The 14,610-nt window shown below is 44.5% G+C and overlaps 1 protein-coding gene across 2 annotated transcripts in view; it reads right to left on the minus strand.

Moving 5' to 3' along the window:
* Positions 1-14,610, minus strand: part of LOC128686683 (protein cueball) — a 210,176-nt gene that overhangs the window by 144,170 nt on the left and 51,396 nt on the right. For both annotated transcript variants that reach the window (XM_070084307.1, XM_070084308.1), the window contains exon 3: positions 6,131-6,332. In XM_070084307.1, coding sequence (XP_069940408.1) covers positions 6,131-6,332 — 202 coding nt within the window. The remainder of the gene's footprint in view (positions 1-6,130; positions 6,333-14,610) is intronic.

The following is a 14,610-nucleotide window of genomic DNA, read 5'->3' on the forward strand; positions in this document are numbered from 1 at the left end:
AGAGGCAGTGGTAGAGGCAGTGGTAGAGGCAGTGGTAGAGGCAGTGATAGAGGCAGTGATAGAGGCAGTGGTAGAGGCAGTGATAGAGACAGTGACAGAGGCAGTGATAGAGGCAGTGATAGAGGCAGTGATAGAGGCAGTGATAGAGGCAGTGATAGAGGCAGTGGGTGAGGCAGTGGTAGAGGCAGTGGTAGAGGCAGTGGTAGAGGCAGTGATAGAGGCAGTGATAGAGGCAGTGATAGAGGCAGCGATAGAGGCAGCGATAGAGGCAGTGATAGAGGCAGTGATAGAGACAGTGATAGAGGCAGTGATAGAGGCAGTGATAGAGGCAGTGATAGAGGCAGTGGGTGAGGCAGTGGTAGAGGCAGTGATAGAGACAGTGATAGAGGCAGTGATAGAGGCAGTGATAGAGGCAGTGATAGAGGCAGTGGGTGAGGCAGTGGTAGAGGCAGTGATAGAGACAGTGATAGAGGCAGTGATAGAGGCAGTGATAGAGGCAGTGATAGAGACAGTGATAGAGGCAGTGATAGAGGCAGTGATAGAGGCAGTGGGAGAGGCAGTGGTATTTACTAACATATACATATGTTATAAATAATAATAGTACATGTTAATATTACTAACATTTATAATAATAATAATAAATGTTATTCATAATGTACTATTATTATTTATAACATATATGTTAGTAAATATCACTGCCTCTATCACTGCCTCTACCACTGCCTCTACCACTGTCTCTACCACTGCCTCTACCACTGCCTCTACCACTGCCTCTACCACTGTCTCTACCACTGCCTCTACCACTGCCTCTACCACTGCCTCTACCACTGCCTCTATCACTGCCTCTACCACTGCCTCTACCACTGCCTCTACCACTGCCTCTACCCCTGCCTCTACCACTGCCTCTACCACTGCCTCTTCCACTGCCTCTATCACTGCCTCTATCACTGCCTCTACCACTGCCTCTATCACTGCCTCTACCACTGCCTCTACCACTGCCTCTACCACTGCCTCTATCACTGCCTCTACCACTGCCTCTACCACTGCCTCTACCACTGCCTCTACCACTGCCTCTACCACTGCCTCTACCACTGCCTCTACCACTGCCTCTATCACTGCCTCTACCACTGCCTCTACCACTGCCTCTACCACTGCCTCTATCACTGCTTCTATCACTGCCTCTACCACTGCCTCTTCCACTGCCTCGATCACTGCCTCTATCACTGCCTCTACCACTGCCTCTACCACTGCCTCTATCACTGCCTCTACCACTGCCTCTACCATTGCCTCTATCACTGCCTCTACCACTGCCTCTATCACTGCATCTATCACTGCCTCTACCACTGCCTCTACCACTGCCTCTACCACTGCCTCTTCCACTGCCTCTACCACTGCCTCTACCACTGCCTCTATCACTGCCTCTACCACTGCCTCTACCACTGCCTCTATCACTGCCTCTACCACTGCCTCTACCACTGCCTCTACCACTGCCTCTACCACTGCCTCTATCACTGCCTCTACCACTGCCTCTATCACTGCCTCTACCACTGCCTCTACCACTGCCTCTACCACTGCCTCTACCACTGCCTCTATCACTGCCTCTATCACTGCCTCTATCACTGCCTCTACCACTGCCTCTACCACTGCCTCTACCACTGCCTCTACCACTGCCTCTACCACTGCCTCTATCACTGCTTCTATCACTGCCTCTACCACTGCCTCTTCCACTGCCTCGATCACTGCCTCTATCACTGCCTCTACCACTGCCTCTACCACTGCCTCTATCACTGCTTCTATCACTGCCTCTACCCCTGCCTCTACCACTGCCTCTATCACTGCTTCTATCACTGCCTCTACCACTGCCTCTACCACTGCCTCTACCACTTCCTCTATCACTGCCTCTATCACTGCCTCTACCACTGCCTCTGCCACTGCCTCTACCACTGCCTCTATCACTGCCTCTATCACTGCCTCTACCACTGCCTCTACCACTGCCTCTACCACTGCCTCTACCACTGCCTCTACCATTGCCTCTATCACTGCCTCTACCACTGCCTCTATCACTGCATCTATCACTGCCTCTACCACTGCCTCTACCACTGCCTCTTCCACTGCCTCTACCACTGCCTCTACCACTGCCTCTACCACTGCCTCTACCACTGCCTCTATCACTGCCTCTACCACTGCCTCTACCACTGCCTCTACCACTGCCTCTTCCACTGCCTCTACCACTGCCTCTATCACTGCCTCTACCACTGCCTCTTCCACTGCCTCTACCACTGCCTCTATCACTGCCTCTATCACTGCCTCTACCACTGCCTCTACCACTGCCTCTATCACTGCCTCTACCACTGCCTCTACCACTGCCTCTACCACTGTCTCTACCACTGCCTCTACCACTGCCTCTACCACTGCCTCTACCACTGCCTCTATCACTGTCTCTACCACTGCCTCAACCGCTGAATTATTGTGAAATGTTTGGAAGAGCAGGGAGACTAATGCTCACTCCAGCATAAACAAAGCCACACTGACGATGTGTCAACCACTCCCTCGTATTTTTGTACAATTTCCTTCTTCAATTATATTATTATTATTATTATTATTATTATTATTATTACTATTGTTATTATTAGCAGTAGCAGAAATATTTGATTCTTTGCTGTGTTCAAGAGTAAACACATGATGTCACCGTCCAATACCTGTTCAAATAGCCATTCCAATATGCAGTCATGAATGTGTTTACATTATTTATACTGTAGTTTAATAGCAAATAATGAACAAACAAAACACTCACCACACTGAGTGGTGGGAGGGCTGGCTGCCAGTTGTGGGGGTCGGAGGGAGGGTAGTAGGGACTCGCAGGTGGCGGGAAACTTGAATATGATTTGGCGGCTGGGAATTTGGTGGCTGGGAATTTGGCGGTTGGGAATTCGCGAATATGTGAAGCCCGCGAAAGCTGAAAACGTGAATGTTGAGAGAGACCTGTACATAAATGAGTGAATCCTCTCATGTCGTATTCTTTGGTCTCTGAGTAAGAGAAAATGGTGTTTTGAAGAGGATAACTGCACTAGAATATCAGTTTACTAAGAAATACACCCAAACAAACGCGATTTTCGCGAAAAAACAAATTTTTTTGAGACGGGGGCCGGCCGGCGCTCCAGGCCAATATCTTGGAAGTAACTTATTCACCAAATGTAAATAATTCTTCCTTTATTACTTAATTAAATGCAATAATATTCACAGAAATTGTAAAATATTTACAGGTCTCCCTCAACATTCACGTTTTCAACTTTCACGGGCTTCACACATTCGCGAATTCCCAACCGCCAAATTCCCCGCCACCAAATTCCCAGCCGCCAAATCATATTTAAGTTTCCCGCCACCTGCGAGTCCCTACTACCCTCCCTCCGACCCCCGCAACTGGCAGCCAGCCCTCCCACCACTCAGTGTGGCGAGTGTTTTGTTTGTTCATTATTTGCTATTAAACTACAGTATAAATAATGTAAACACATTCATGACTGCATATTGGAATGGCTATTCGGACAGGTATTAGACGGTGACATCATGTGTTTACTCTTGAACACTGCAAAGAATTAAACATTTCTGCTACAGCTAATAATAATAACAATAATAATAATAATAATAATAATAATAATAATAATAATAATAAATATGATATAATTGAAGAAGGAAATTGTACAAAAATACGAGGGAGTGGTTGACACATCGTCAGTGTGACTGTGTTTATGCTGGAGTAAACATTAGTCTCCCTGCTCTTCCAAACATTTCACAATAATTCATTGTGTTTGGTGCTTGTAGATTGAGTGTGACTGGAGTGGTAGAGGCAGTGATTGAGGCAATGGTATTTAATAGCATACATGTTATTAATAATATGTACTATTATTATTTATAACATGTTATTAAATACATACATGTTAATAATAATACATGTTATTAATAATAACAATAATAATAATAACAACTGGCAGCCAGCCCTCCCACCCGCTACTCACTCAGTCAGTCAGTCAGTCTCCAGCCACTGTGCGAGTCGGTCAATGCTGTTTGTGTGGTGGTGAAAGTATGTCTCATGCCATGCAGTTACACTCCATATAATCATCTCCATTCAACTGTCATCAGTAACTGCATGTAATATCAATAGAGAAATAAAGAATTATAATTTAAATTTTTTTAATCATCACAAGTCATCAGAGTTCGTCTGCCTTACGAGTGGTGAGTGTTTTGTTTGTTCATTATTTATTAAACTACAGTATAAATAATGTCAACTCATTCATGACTGCTAATAATAATAATAATAATAATAATAATAATAATAATATAATAATAATAATAATAAATACGAGGGTTGAAGCAGTGGGTGGTAGAGGCATCGTCAGTCAGTATGGCTTTGTTTATGCTGGAGTGAGTATTATCCTCTGCGCTCTTCCAAACATTTCACAATAATTCATTGTGTTTGGTGCTTGTTGATTGACTGTGACTGCTACATAATTAACCATGGGCCCAAATAAATTTTGGTAAAGAAACTGAGAAGCACGAAAGAATTGAAGAAAGAAATTATATAAAAATACGAGGCAGTGGTGGAGGCAGTACAATATTTTACGATGTTCTCAGGTACGTATTTTATGATTGTTCATGAGAACATAAGAAAGGAGGAACACTGCAGTAGACCTGTTGGCCCATACTATTCAGGTCCTTCACAAATCCAGCCCAATAACAGAATAAATGCTACCCAAGCAATAAGCTTTGAACATTCTATTTACTCGCATGCAAGACCCATTCAAATCCAACCACCTCTCACTTGTGTATTTATCCAACCTAAATGTGAAGCTACCCAAGGTTTTAGCTTTGATAGGACCTTGGGTAGCTTTAAAAAGAGATTGGACAAATATATGAGTGGGAGGAGCATGTACGTATATACATGTATATACATAGATTATTTCATTTTATTATTTTATTATATTTCCCTGCAATATATTGGGGCACCAAACATTCGCGATTTTTCAACATTCACGGGGCTCTTGATTCCCTAACCCCCGCGAATGTTGAGGGAGACCTGTATTTCTCTATTTTCTGGTGGAATATTTTGAGAAATATTCCAATTATTTTGGGATTTATGTGGGAGTAAAGGGCTGATATTTTGCAACATTCCAAGAACTAACAAACTTTATTTTTTTGTGAAATAAAGATAAGATATTTAGAGGAAACTAATCCACCAGAAATTTGTATAAGCATTGTTCTCTCGGCACCAAGTGTTCAAACAACCTTACGTCGTCCCATATAGGAAAAAAGTTTTACACAAGTGCATTTTCAGTAAATCAGTCCTTTTTCAGTCTTGTCTCAGTTGTTGTTTGAGGTATGTTTTTGATAAATATTTTCAAGAAAGAGTGAAAACACTTTGTCTTGTGCACCAAAACTGGAGGAAATCGGACGGTAAACAAACGAGCTACATTTTTTTGAAACACGGCCCCCTAATGCAAACCTCAGATATCATTATCATCAATCATCAACCAGAATTTTAGATAAGATAAAGTTGTTTTCTTTTGACTCTTTTAGCCTATTTTAAAAAAATTTTGAGCATTTTTGGAGGCCCCAGTAACATAACATTATATTTCCCATGTGTTCTTCACTGTAATCAATGCTAATTTATATAATGTGCCTATTTTTCAAAATGTAGCCCAAGCACTAACTGAGGGTCTACTGTAAGTATATACTTCCTCTGAGTGCCAGTAGCAGGTGAGTAACTTTATATGTAGTAAAACTAAGGTACTGAAGGAGAGTATTTCATTTGCCTTGCATGCAGTGTTCAGGTGCCTGCTGATAATGCCACCTGCAGAACTGCAAATGAACATCATCCAGAGAAAATAATTAATGGAAGGAGGCATACTGAGCTACAGGTAGGTAGACAAGTGGCAGGAAAGTCCTCAAAGATGCTAGTCAGGAGACAATTCTGGGGTGCTATAATCCCTAGTGCCTTATAAGACCCTAGATGCAGGAAGTTTATCATGCAGGAATTATTTCTGAAAAGACACCAAGATTCTCATCATTTTGAAGCCAATTCATGTAAAAAATCACTTATGTCAAATAGCTATTCAGCTGAAAATAATCTACTCACTCATTGCAGTAATCCACTGCAATCCCACGAGGTTTAACAGTGTTGGTAAAAACTTTCAAATGCTCCAGATCCAATGCATCATTTCCCTCAAAATTGTCTGGGATGGAAGTCTTGAAAATAGTGTGTGCATAGGTGTCGATCCAGTATAGATGCTTGGATGTAGGGTCATATGACATATCTTCTATCACTATGATATTTTCATCTATAACAAAAAATGTAATTTTATTAATACATCAAAAAAGGAATTTGCAATTAAAATATAATATCAGTTTCTTATATGAAAATATTTTTGTCAAAATAAAGAGTTTAGTAGCTTCTTTCTATGAAGCAAGTAATATTGCATCACTGAAGATAGCTTTAATCTATTTATCTATATGCATATTATTATTATGGATATTATTATTATATTTATGGTGAAGCATTAACCCTGCAGGGGTTATACAGCTAGTGGGAAATGGGAGGCAATCAGATTTAATTTGAGGAAGAGAAAAGAAGTGCCAATTTCTTGGATCAAGACCCACTGCCAGCATCAAGGAGTCATGTAGGAAACAATGACAGTAAAGAAGAGCTTAAACCTCTATAGTGCATCATCTTATTATGAAAAGCCTCAAAAGCAAATTTTTTGCTGGCTCCAAAAGCCTTTTTGTACCTCTTCTTCAAGCTATGTGGATCCTGCCTCTACTACTTCACTCTCCAGACTGTTCTGCTTCCTGACAATAAGGCTAATGATATACTTCCTAACATCCCTATCACTCATGTGAGTTTTCAACTTTCAAATATCTCCTTTTGTTCCTTTATCCCATCTCTGAAACACACTGCCCCTTGTTCACCTTGTCGATTCTTCTCAGTATTTTGTATGTCTTCATCATATGTCCCTAGCCTTCCTGTCCTCGAGTGTCATCAGAGATAGGAAGGTAGGTAAGGAGGTACAATGAGTGTGTTAGGCACCATTTTGTCCTAGGCAAATGTCTATTAGACACTAGGCCTGTTGTATATGTGTGTATGTGACAGTTACCATTTTGCCCTAGGCACATGTTGATTAGACACTAGGCCTGTTGTATATGTGTGCATGTGTGTACTCGCCTATTTGTACTCACCTATTTGTGGTTGCAGGGGTGGATTCATAGCTCCTGGCCCCACCTCTTCACTGTTTGCTACTAGGTCCTCTTTCTCCCTGCTCTGTGAGCTTTATCAAACCTCATCTTAAAACAATGTATGGATCCTGCCTCCACTACATCGCCATCTAGGCTATTCCACTTCCTGACAACTCTATGACTGAAGAAGTACTTCCTAACATCCCTCTGACTCATAAGAGTCTTGAACTTCCAACTGTGACCGTCTCTGTCCACCTTGTCAATTCCTCGCAGTATTTTTATGTCATTATCACATATCCCCTGACCCTCCTGTCCTTCAGTGCTGTCAGGCCAATTTCCCTTAACCTTTCTTCATAGGTCAATACCCTTAGCTCTGGGACTAGTCTTGTAGCAAACCTTTGAACTTTCTCTAATTTCTTGACGAGTTTGACCAGGTGTGGATTCCAAATTGGTGCTGTGTACTCCAATATGGGCCTGACGTATATGGTGTACAGAGTCTTGAACAATTCCTTACTGAGGTATCAGAAAGCTACTCTTAGGTTTGCCAGACATCCATATGCTGCAGCAGTTATCTGACTGATGTGCGCCTCAGGAGACGTATTCGGTATTATACTCGCCCCAAGATCTTTTTCCTTGAGTGAGGTTTGCAGTCTTCGGCCACCTAGACTATACTGTGTCTGCGGTCTTCTTTGCCCTTCACCGATCTTCATGACTTTGCATCTGGCGGGGCTAAATTCAAGGAGCCAGTTGCTGGACCAGGCTTGTAGTCTGTCCAGGTCTCTTTGTAGTCCTGCCTCATCCTCGACTGATTTGATTCTTCTCATTAACTTCACATCATCTGCAAACAAGGACACTTCTGAGTCTATCCCTTCCATTATGTCATTCACATACACCAAAAACAGCATAGGTCCTAGGACTGACCCCAGTGGAACCCCGCTTGTCACAGGTGCCCACTCTGACACCTCACCACATACCATGACTCGTTGTTGCCTCCCTGTCAGGTATTCTCTGATCCACTGCAGTGCCCTTCCTGGTATGTGCCTGATCCTCTAGCTTTTGCATTAGCTTCTTGTGAGTAACTGTGTCAAAGGCCTTCTTGCAGTCCAAGAAAATGCAGTCTATCCACCCCTCTCTCTCATGTCTTACCCATTACCTTGTCATAAAACTCCAGTAGGTTTGTGACACGGGATTTTCCTTCCCTGAAATCGTGCTGGTTGTCGTTTATAAGCTTCTGTTTTTCTAGGTGCTCCACCACTCTCCTCCTGATGATCTTCTCCATGACTTTGCATACTATACACATCAGTGACACAGGCCTGTAGTTTAATGCCTCTTGTCTGTCTCCTTTCTTAAAAACTGGGACGACATTTGCCATCTTCCATAGCTTTGAGGTATCAAGTTCACATAGCAGCTTCTTCACCTCCTACTCAGTTGTGTGTATTTCATCCAGCACTTATTGGTGTACCTCCCTATTCTGAATTCCTGGAGTCCTTCCTTTCTCCACTGTAAATACTTCTTTAAATCTCATGTTGAGCTCCTCACATACCTCTTGGTCATTTCTTGTGAACTCCCCATCATCATTCCTCAGCCTGATTACCTGGTCCTTGACTGTTGTTTTCCTCCTGATGTAGCTAGACAACAGCTTCGGGTCAGACTTGACTTTTAATGCTATGTCATTTTTGTATTGTCGCTGAGCCTCCCTTCTTATCTGTGCACATTCGTTTCTGGCTCTTTGGCTAATCTCTCTATTTTACTGGGTCCTTTGTCTTCTGTACTTTTTCCATTCTTTAGTGCACTTAGTTTTTACCTCCCTACACCTTCAGGTGAACCAAGGAACAAACCTCGCCTCTGCCTCCTTGCATTTTGTTGTCACATAGTTCATCATTTCTTTTACTGGTTTTCCTGCCAATTCTCTCCCACTGAACATCTTGTAGGCAGTTCCTCATGCCTGTGTAGTCCCCAGTTTTGTAGTTTCGTTTATCCCATCCTATTCCTGCTCCCCTCTCCGCTTGTAGCTCAACTATGTAATCAAAGCACAGAACCACACGATCACTAGCTCCAAGGGGCCTTTCATACATGATATACTCGATGCCCGAACTACTCACGGCGAATCCTAGGTCTTCACCTCTCTCTCTGGTAGTGTCTCTAACATGTTGATGCATGAGGTTTTCCAGTACCACATCCATCATCTTGGCTCTCCGTGATTTGGGACCGCCACGAGGCTCCAGATTTTCCCATCTCTGGAACATCCTGTCTTTGGCCACCTTGTCATTTCCTCACAGTATTTTATATGTTGTTATCGTGTCTCCCCTGACCCTCCTGTCCTCCAGAGTTATCAGGCTGATTTCCCTTAACCTTTCTTCAGAGGACATTCTCCTGAGCTCTGGTACTAGCCTTGTTGAAAACCTTTGCACTTTCTCTAATTTCTTGACGTGCTTGACTATTTGTGGGTTCCAAACTGGTTCTGCATACTCCAGTATTGGCCTGACATACATGGTGTACAGTGTCTTGAACAATTCCTTACTAAGGTATCGGAACGCTATTCCCAGGTTCGCCAGGTGCCCATATGCTGCAGCAGTTATCTGGTTGATGTGTAGTTCGGGAGACGTGCTTAGCATTATACTCACCCAGAGATCTTTCTCCCTGAGCGAGGCTTGCAGTCTTTGGCCACCTAGCCTATACTCTGTCTGCAATCTTCTTTGCCCTTCCCCAATCTTCATGACCTTGCATATGGCGAGGTTAAATTCGAGTAGCCAGTTGCTGGATCATGTGTCCAGCCTGTCCAGGTCACTTTGTAGTCCTGCCTGATCCTCATCTGATTTGATTCTTCTCATTAACTTCACATCATCTGCAAACAGGCACACTTCTGAGTCTATCCCTTCTGTCATGTCACTTGTATATACCAAAAACAACACTGGTCCTTGGACTGACCCCTATGGGACCCCTCTCATCACAGGCACCCACTGTGATACCTCATCACATACCATGACTCATTGTCACCTCCCTGTCAGGTATTCTCTGATGCATTGAAGTGCCCTTCCTGTTATACACGCCTGATCCTTTAGCTTCTGCAATAATCTCCTGTGGGGAACTGTGTCGAAGGCCTTCTTGCAGTCCAAGAAAATGCAGTCAATCCACCCCTCTCTTTCATATCTTACTTCTGTTACCATGTCATAAAACTCCAGAAGGTTTGTGACAAAGGATTTGCCTTCCATGAATCCATGCTGGTTGGTGTTTATGCTCTTGTTCCGTTCCAGGTACGCCACCACTCTCCTCCCGATAATCTTCTCCATGACTTTGCATAATATGCATGTCAGTGACAGTGGTCTATAGTTTAGTGTCTCTTTTCTGTCTCCTTATTTAAAAATGGGAACTACATTTGCCGTCTTCCATACCTCAGGTAGTTGCCCAGTTTCAAGGGATGTGTTGAAGATTGTGGTTAGTGGTACACACAGCGTTTCTGCTCCCTCTCTAAGGACCAACAGGGAGATGTTGTCTGGTCCCATTCCCTTTGAGGTATCAAGATCACTTAGCAGCTTCTTCACCTCCTCAGTTGTGTGTATGTCATCCAACACTTGTTGGTATATTCCTTGATGGTGTCCCCCTCTGTTCTGTCTTCCCAGAGGCCTTCCTGTCTCCACTGTAAATTCTTCCTTAAATCTCATGTTGAGCTCCTCTTGATCATTTCTTGTAAGTTCCTCACCTTCTTTCCTCAGCCTGATCACCTGGTCTTTGACTGCTGTCTTCCTCCTAATGTGGCTATACAGCAGTTTTGGGTCAGACTTAACTTTTGATGCTATGTCGTTTTCGTACTGTCACTGGGCCTCCCTCCTTATCTGTGCATACTCGTTTCTGGCTCTTCGACTAATCTCCTTATTTTCCTGGGTCCTTTGCCTCCTGTACCTTTTCTCTGGTGCACTTAGTTTTTGCCTCCCTACACCTTCAGGTAAACCAAGGACTCGCTTTGGTCTTCCCATTATTTCTGTTGCCCTTGGGAACAAACCTTTCCTCTGCCTCCTTGCATTTTGTTGTTACATATTCCATCATTTTGTTTACTGACTTTCCTACCAGTTCCCTGTCCCACTGAACCTCCTGCAGGAAATTCCTCATACCTGTGTAGTCTCCCCTTTTATAGTTCGGCTTTTCCCATTCAACTCCTGTTACCCTCTTCACTTGTAACTCTACTTAATAATCAAAACTCAGACCCATGTGATCACTAGCTCCAAGGGGCCTCTTATATGTGATGTCCACAATGTCTGAACTGCTCAGGGTGAACACAAGGTCCAGTCTTGCTGGTTCATCCTCCCCTCTCTCTCTCTGGTAGTGTCCCTGACATGTTGATGCATAAGGTTTTCCAGTACCACATCCATCATCTTGGCTCTCCATGTCTCGGGACCTCCATGTGGCTCCAGGTTTTCCCAGGTGATCTCCCTGTGGTTGAAATCGCCCTAACCAGTAACTTTGCTCTGCTCGAGTGAGCACTTCTTGCCACCTCAGCCAGTGTGTCCACCATCGCTCTGTTGTTCTCTTTATTTTCCTCTCTTGGCCTCCTGCAGTACTGTGGTGGGTTATACATCACTGCAATGACTACCTTATGTTCCCCATACTGAGCTGTACCTACCATATAATCCCTTTCTCCAATCTTGTTCATGCCTTCCATTTCCTCAATTCCCCATCATTTTTTTATGAGCAGTGCAACCCCTCCTTCCCCTCTACTCTTCCTATCTTTCCTCAGGATATGATATCCCGGTGGGAAGACTGCATCTGTTATTGTCTAAGTGAGTTTTGTTTCTGTGACTGCTATGATGTCTGGGGGCTTCTTTCATGCCACTCCTCATATTTATTCATTATTCCATCCACGTTCGTGTACCAAACCTTCAGCTTCTTTTCTATCACTGTGGTCATGGGAGAATATAGGGGTTGGGGGAGTGGGAGCCCTGGAGGGGGCCTGTAGGGGGTTGTGGTTTGGGTGGGGTTTGTGATGTGGGGGTGGGGGCAGAATGCTTATAGGAGGCTGTTGTAGGGGTGAGGTTTGTGATGTAGGGGGTGGGGGCAGAGGGAACAGTGTGTGGGTTTTGGTTTAGATTGTTCAGTTGTCATGGTTCGAGTCCTTCTGTGGGTATTTCTGAGGGGTTTGTTTGCCCTTCCACCTGGGTCTGGGTCCTGCTCATCTTCATTATTGCCTCTCATTCCTACTTTCATCTTTGTACACTCTCTTTCAGTATCATCCCTCCTTGTGTTCTGTTGTGATTGAGGTACACTCTCTGGTACTCCAGTTTATCCCTCAGTTGTGCTCTCTCCTGCAGGATCTCGTGTGTGGGGGGGTGTTTGTGTGGGGTGGGTGGGGATGTGTGTGTGTGTGGTGTGTGTGGTGTGTGTGGTGTGTGTGGTGTGTGTGGTGTGTGTGGTGTGTGTGTGTGTGTGTGTGTGTGTGTGTGTGTGTGTGTGTGTGTGTGTGTGTGTGTGTGTGTGTGTGTGTGTGTGTATGTGTGTGTGTATGTGTGTGTGTATGTGTGTGTGTGTGTGTGTGTGTGTGTGTGTGTGTGTGTGTGTGTGTGTGTGTGTGTGTGTGTGTGTGTGTGTGTGTGTGTGTATGGGGATTGTGTGTGTGTGTGTGTGTACTCACCTAGCTGAGGTTGCAGGGGTCGAGTCCAAGCTCCTGGCCCCGCCTCTTCACTGGTCGCTACTAGGTCACTCTCCCTGAACCATGAGCTTTATCGTACCTCTGCTTAAAGCTATGTATGGATCCTGCCTCCACTACATCAATTCCCAAACTATTCCACTTCCTGACTACTCTGTGGCTGAAGAAATACTTCCTAACATCCCTTTGATTCATCTGTGTCTTCAGCTTCCAACTGTGTCCCCGTGTTGCTGTGTCCAGTCTCTGGAACATCCTGTCTTTGTCCACCTTGTCAATTCCTCTCAGTATTTTGTAAATCGTTATCATGTCCCCCCTATCTCTCCTGTCCTCCAGTGTCATCAGATTGATTTCCCTTAACATCTCCTCATAGGACATACCTCTTAACTCTGGGACTAGTCTTGTTGCAAACCTTTGCACTTTCTCTAGTTTCTTTACATGCTTGGCTAGGTGTGGGTTCCAAACTGGTGCCGCATACTCCAATATGGGCCTAACGTACATGGTGTACAGGGTCCTGAACGATTCCTTATTAAGATGTCGGAATGCTGTTCTGAGGTTTGCCAGGCGCCCATATGCTGCCGCAGTTATTTGGTTGATGTGCGCTTCAGATGTGCCTGGTGTTATACTCACCCCAAGATCTTTTTCCTTGAGTGATGTTTGTAGTCTCTGGCCCCCCTAGACTGTACTCCGTCTGCGGTCTTCTTTGCCCTTCCCCAATCCTCATGACTTTGCACTTGGTGGGATTGAACTCCAGGAGCCAGTTGCTGGACCAGGTCTGCAGCCTGTCCAGATCCCTTCGTATTTCTGCCTGGTCTTCGATCGAATGAACTCTTCTCATCAACTTCACGTCATCTGCAAACAGGGACACCTCGGAGTTTATTCCTTCCGTCATGTCGTTCACAAATACCAGAAACAGCACTGGTCCTAGGACTGACCCCTGTGGGACCCCACTGGTCACAGGTGCCCACTCTGACACCTCGCCACGTACCATTACTCGCTGCTGTCTTCCTGACAAGTATTCCCTGATCCATTGCAGTGCCTTCCCTGTTATCCCTGCTTGGTCCTCCAGTTTTTGCACTGATCTCTTGTGTGGTACTGTGTCAAACGCCTTCTTGCAGTCCAAGAAAATGCAATCCACCCACCCCTCTCTCTCTTGTCTTACTGCTGTCACCATGTTATAGAACTCCAGTAGGTTTGTGACACAGGATTTCCCGTCTCTGAAACCATGTTGGCTGCTGGTGATGAGATCATTCCTTTCTAGATGTTCCACCATTCTTCTCCTGACAATCTTTTCCATGATTTTGCATGCTATACATGTCAGTGACACTGGTCTGTAGTTTAGTGCTTGATGTCTGTCTCCTTTTTTAAAGATTGGGACCACATTTGCTGTCTTCCATGCCTCAGGCAATCTCCCTGTTTCGATAGATGTATTGAATATTGTTGTTAGGGATACACATAGCGCCTCTGCTCCCTCTCTCAGGACCCATGGAGAGATGTTATCTGGCCCCATTGCCTTTGAGATATCTAGCTCACTCAGAAGCCTCTTCACTTCTTCCTCGGTTGTGTGCACTGTGTCCAGCACATGGTGGTGTACCCCACCTCTCTGTCTTTCTGGAGCCCCTTCTGTCTCCTCTGTGACACTTCTTTGAATCTCTTGTTGAGTTCCTCACATACTTCACGGTCATTTCTTGTTGTCTCTCCTCCTTCCTTCCTTAGCCTGATTACCTGGTCCTTGACTGTTGTTTTCCTCC

The sequence above is a fragment of the Cherax quadricarinatus genome, chromosome 12, assembly GCF_038502225.1.
Source record: "Cherax quadricarinatus isolate ZL_2023a chromosome 12, ASM3850222v1, whole genome shotgun sequence".
NCBI lineage: Eukaryota > Metazoa > Arthropoda > Malacostraca > Decapoda > Parastacidae > Cherax > Cherax quadricarinatus.